This window comes from Oratosquilla oratoria, chromosome 24 (assembly GCF_046742065.1).
Source record: "Oratosquilla oratoria isolate Oo_2021 chromosome 24, ASM4674206v1, whole genome shotgun sequence".
Taxonomy (NCBI): Eukaryota; Metazoa; Arthropoda; class Malacostraca; order Stomatopoda; family Squillidae; genus Oratosquilla; species Oratosquilla oratoria.
In genome coordinates this window covers 33434095-33436594 of record NC_134800.1, presented here as the reverse complement: position 1 = coordinate 33436594, position 2500 = coordinate 33434095, and the positions used below count along the sequence as shown (strand labels likewise).

Sequence of the window (2500 nt, the reverse complement as noted above, 5' to 3'; positions counted from 1 at the left end):
CTCGGCATGCTCTAGGCATTGAAGACTCAGCCGTGATCAACCATTTTCTGTTTTTTTTTTTAATCTAATTTCTCTAAAGTTGCCTTGTATCACCACACCCGGGGGGACGACACCTCCCAATCACTGTTGTATACAAGTGTTGAAGGGCCTCTCGACAGGCTCATCCTACTCCTAAACACTTGAAAATTTGTCTATTCGTGTTAAATGGATGTTTGTTTGTGTTTAGATTCCCCAATCTCTCTCCCCATCCTTCATGACCTTGTGCCATAATAGGGACCTGCTGGTGCTAATGCGTTGACCATGTTTTACGGTCCAAAGCGATTCTCAACTTCTTTTTTCATCACAACACTTTGTCATGACAAATAAGTTTCTAATATATATATATATATACATATATATATATATATATATATATATATATATATATATATATATATATATATATATATATATATATATATATTAAATCGTTGGGATCAGGTAGAAAAAAATAAAAGATAAAAATAATAAAGTGGAAGAAATCTACCTCTCCAAACTATTTCCCACGCTGCCTACATTTTTTTTTTACTCTTGGGTAATCATTTCATCCCAGGTCATTTCATCCTCAGAGTGGTTCGGCAGTTATATATTTGCTTTTCTCACGTCAAAATACTGTGAACATTATCGAATCCGTTCTCCCCTCTCCACTCGTTCTTCCATATTTCAGTGAAAAAAAAAATGGTGCAAGTGAGGGACGGTGGCACTAGCGCAATTGGAAGAACAGTGGATATCTGAGCAGGTAACCGCCGGTTCGGATCCCGCTTGGTCCAAACAAGTTGCCCAGGGTCAATCGCTTAAAATACACACATGCTGTTGTTGTCGTCGTTCCCTAGACTATCTGGCCAAGCAGTTTCCTCTCTCTGAGGAACGCCATGATAGCTGGAACGACGGGGGTTTTCCCACAAGTCCTTCATAGAATGCATATTGTGTAATTGGCGTGTCTGATTGTGTTAGATCCAGTCTTCCATAATGTATCATATAGTTGTTGTCAGTACCCTTCCCTCATGGCTTCGTGCCTGAACAAGTGTAATGAGCTTCGTGACCCTGTGCGATTACTACAGTGTGCAAATATAAACGAATGTACACAGTTCTACTTACAGAAAAAAAATACTCTACTCATTTCATTCTGGCTAGCGCAACTTTTTTTCTGGGAAATATCACCGCATCTGGTGGTGGGACTCTCCAAATAATTCTTTTGACTCTTCTCGAGGCACATTTTCAATTTTCTATTCCGGGTTTGCACTTGAACAGTTACTTGGTTCTGGGGACGCATGCGAAGCGAAGGAATTTATGGCTAATTAACTTTTATATTACTATATTGTACTTATCTTGCTTTAGTTTACCTTATTCTTCTTTATTCTTTTTTCTACCTGATTAAAGTTTCTTCCGATCTGAATCTCAACCCGCAAAAAAAACAGTACCCCTTCACCGATTGTCAGAATTAAATCGAACCAAAACCTAATGATAGGTTTCTCTATAATCTCCCCTCTACCCCTTCAACTGCCAATTGAACACCCATGAACAGAATGCACGTACCTCGCTAACAAATTTCTTAATAATACAATATAATACAATACAATACAATATAACATCATAAGCACGTTGTGGCCTATAATTCCTTGCTGACAATCACAAACTTCCTCAACCTTATATTTCGTCTCCACAGGTTATAATGTTACGTATTCAGTGCCCTGTTACGTGTGAGCACTATCAAATCTGTTTTTGCTGAACGGTGGACCCTCAGGGCTGGGGTTTCTTCCCGTATTTTCATTTTGTCCCCTTGATACTGCCGTACCCTGATATTCACCCAAATATCCCGTTAGGAAAAAAAAATACTTATGTTTGTGTGGTGGGGGAAGGGGGTTGTGTGTGTATGCGTGTGTGCATGTGTGAAAGTTGTACAGTACGTCAACTGGACAAGTTTTGCAGGAATGAATCAAACTGCCGACATCCTGTCTCCTTTCTTCCCTCTGTTCAAACTCAAGCAGTATTTTGCTTTGAGCTTTAAATATTAAAATCTAAAATACCCTAGCTGAGAGAGAGAAACATACAGACTGACCTGTTTTTCAATTTTCTGTTGCCTCAGGACGGCATCTTCCTCGATGCCCCCTGGCAGTCCCGTGCCCAAGCCTCCGCCACCAGTCTTGGTCGCCCATCCAGTCGTCGACATGCTGAACGTGAGAGGGAAAAGACATGGCTATAGAAAACGGAATGGACAAAGAAAATTTCTAGCAACGAAGGGTAGACTATTTCATGATATAATATTGGAAATGCAAGCTGTCAGGATACTCATAAATAAATAATTAACTAATGGATCAATAACACAAATAATAACGAATAAAAATCATACATCCACAAATAATGATCAGTCGAAACAACATTGGTGTGACACATGGATAGAAAACAATCATATGATTAGAGAATCTATGAAAGAACATAAACCAACACAGTCAAAATTATT

At 39.0% G+C, this 2500-nt stretch overlaps 1 protein-coding gene across 5 annotated transcripts in view; it reads right to left on the bottom strand.

Moving 5' to 3' along the window:
• The window catches only part of LOC143038545 (uncharacterized), a 262086-nt gene that overhangs the window by 111943 nt on the left and 147643 nt on the right, over nucleotides 1–2500 (bottom strand). For all 5 annotated transcript variants that reach the window (XM_076207876.1, XM_076207880.1, XM_076207877.1 and 2 more), the window contains one exon: nucleotides 2099–2210. In XM_076207876.1, coding sequence (XP_076063991.1) covers nucleotides 2099–2210 — 112 coding nt within the window. The remainder of the gene's footprint in view (nucleotides 1–2098; nucleotides 2211–2500) is intronic.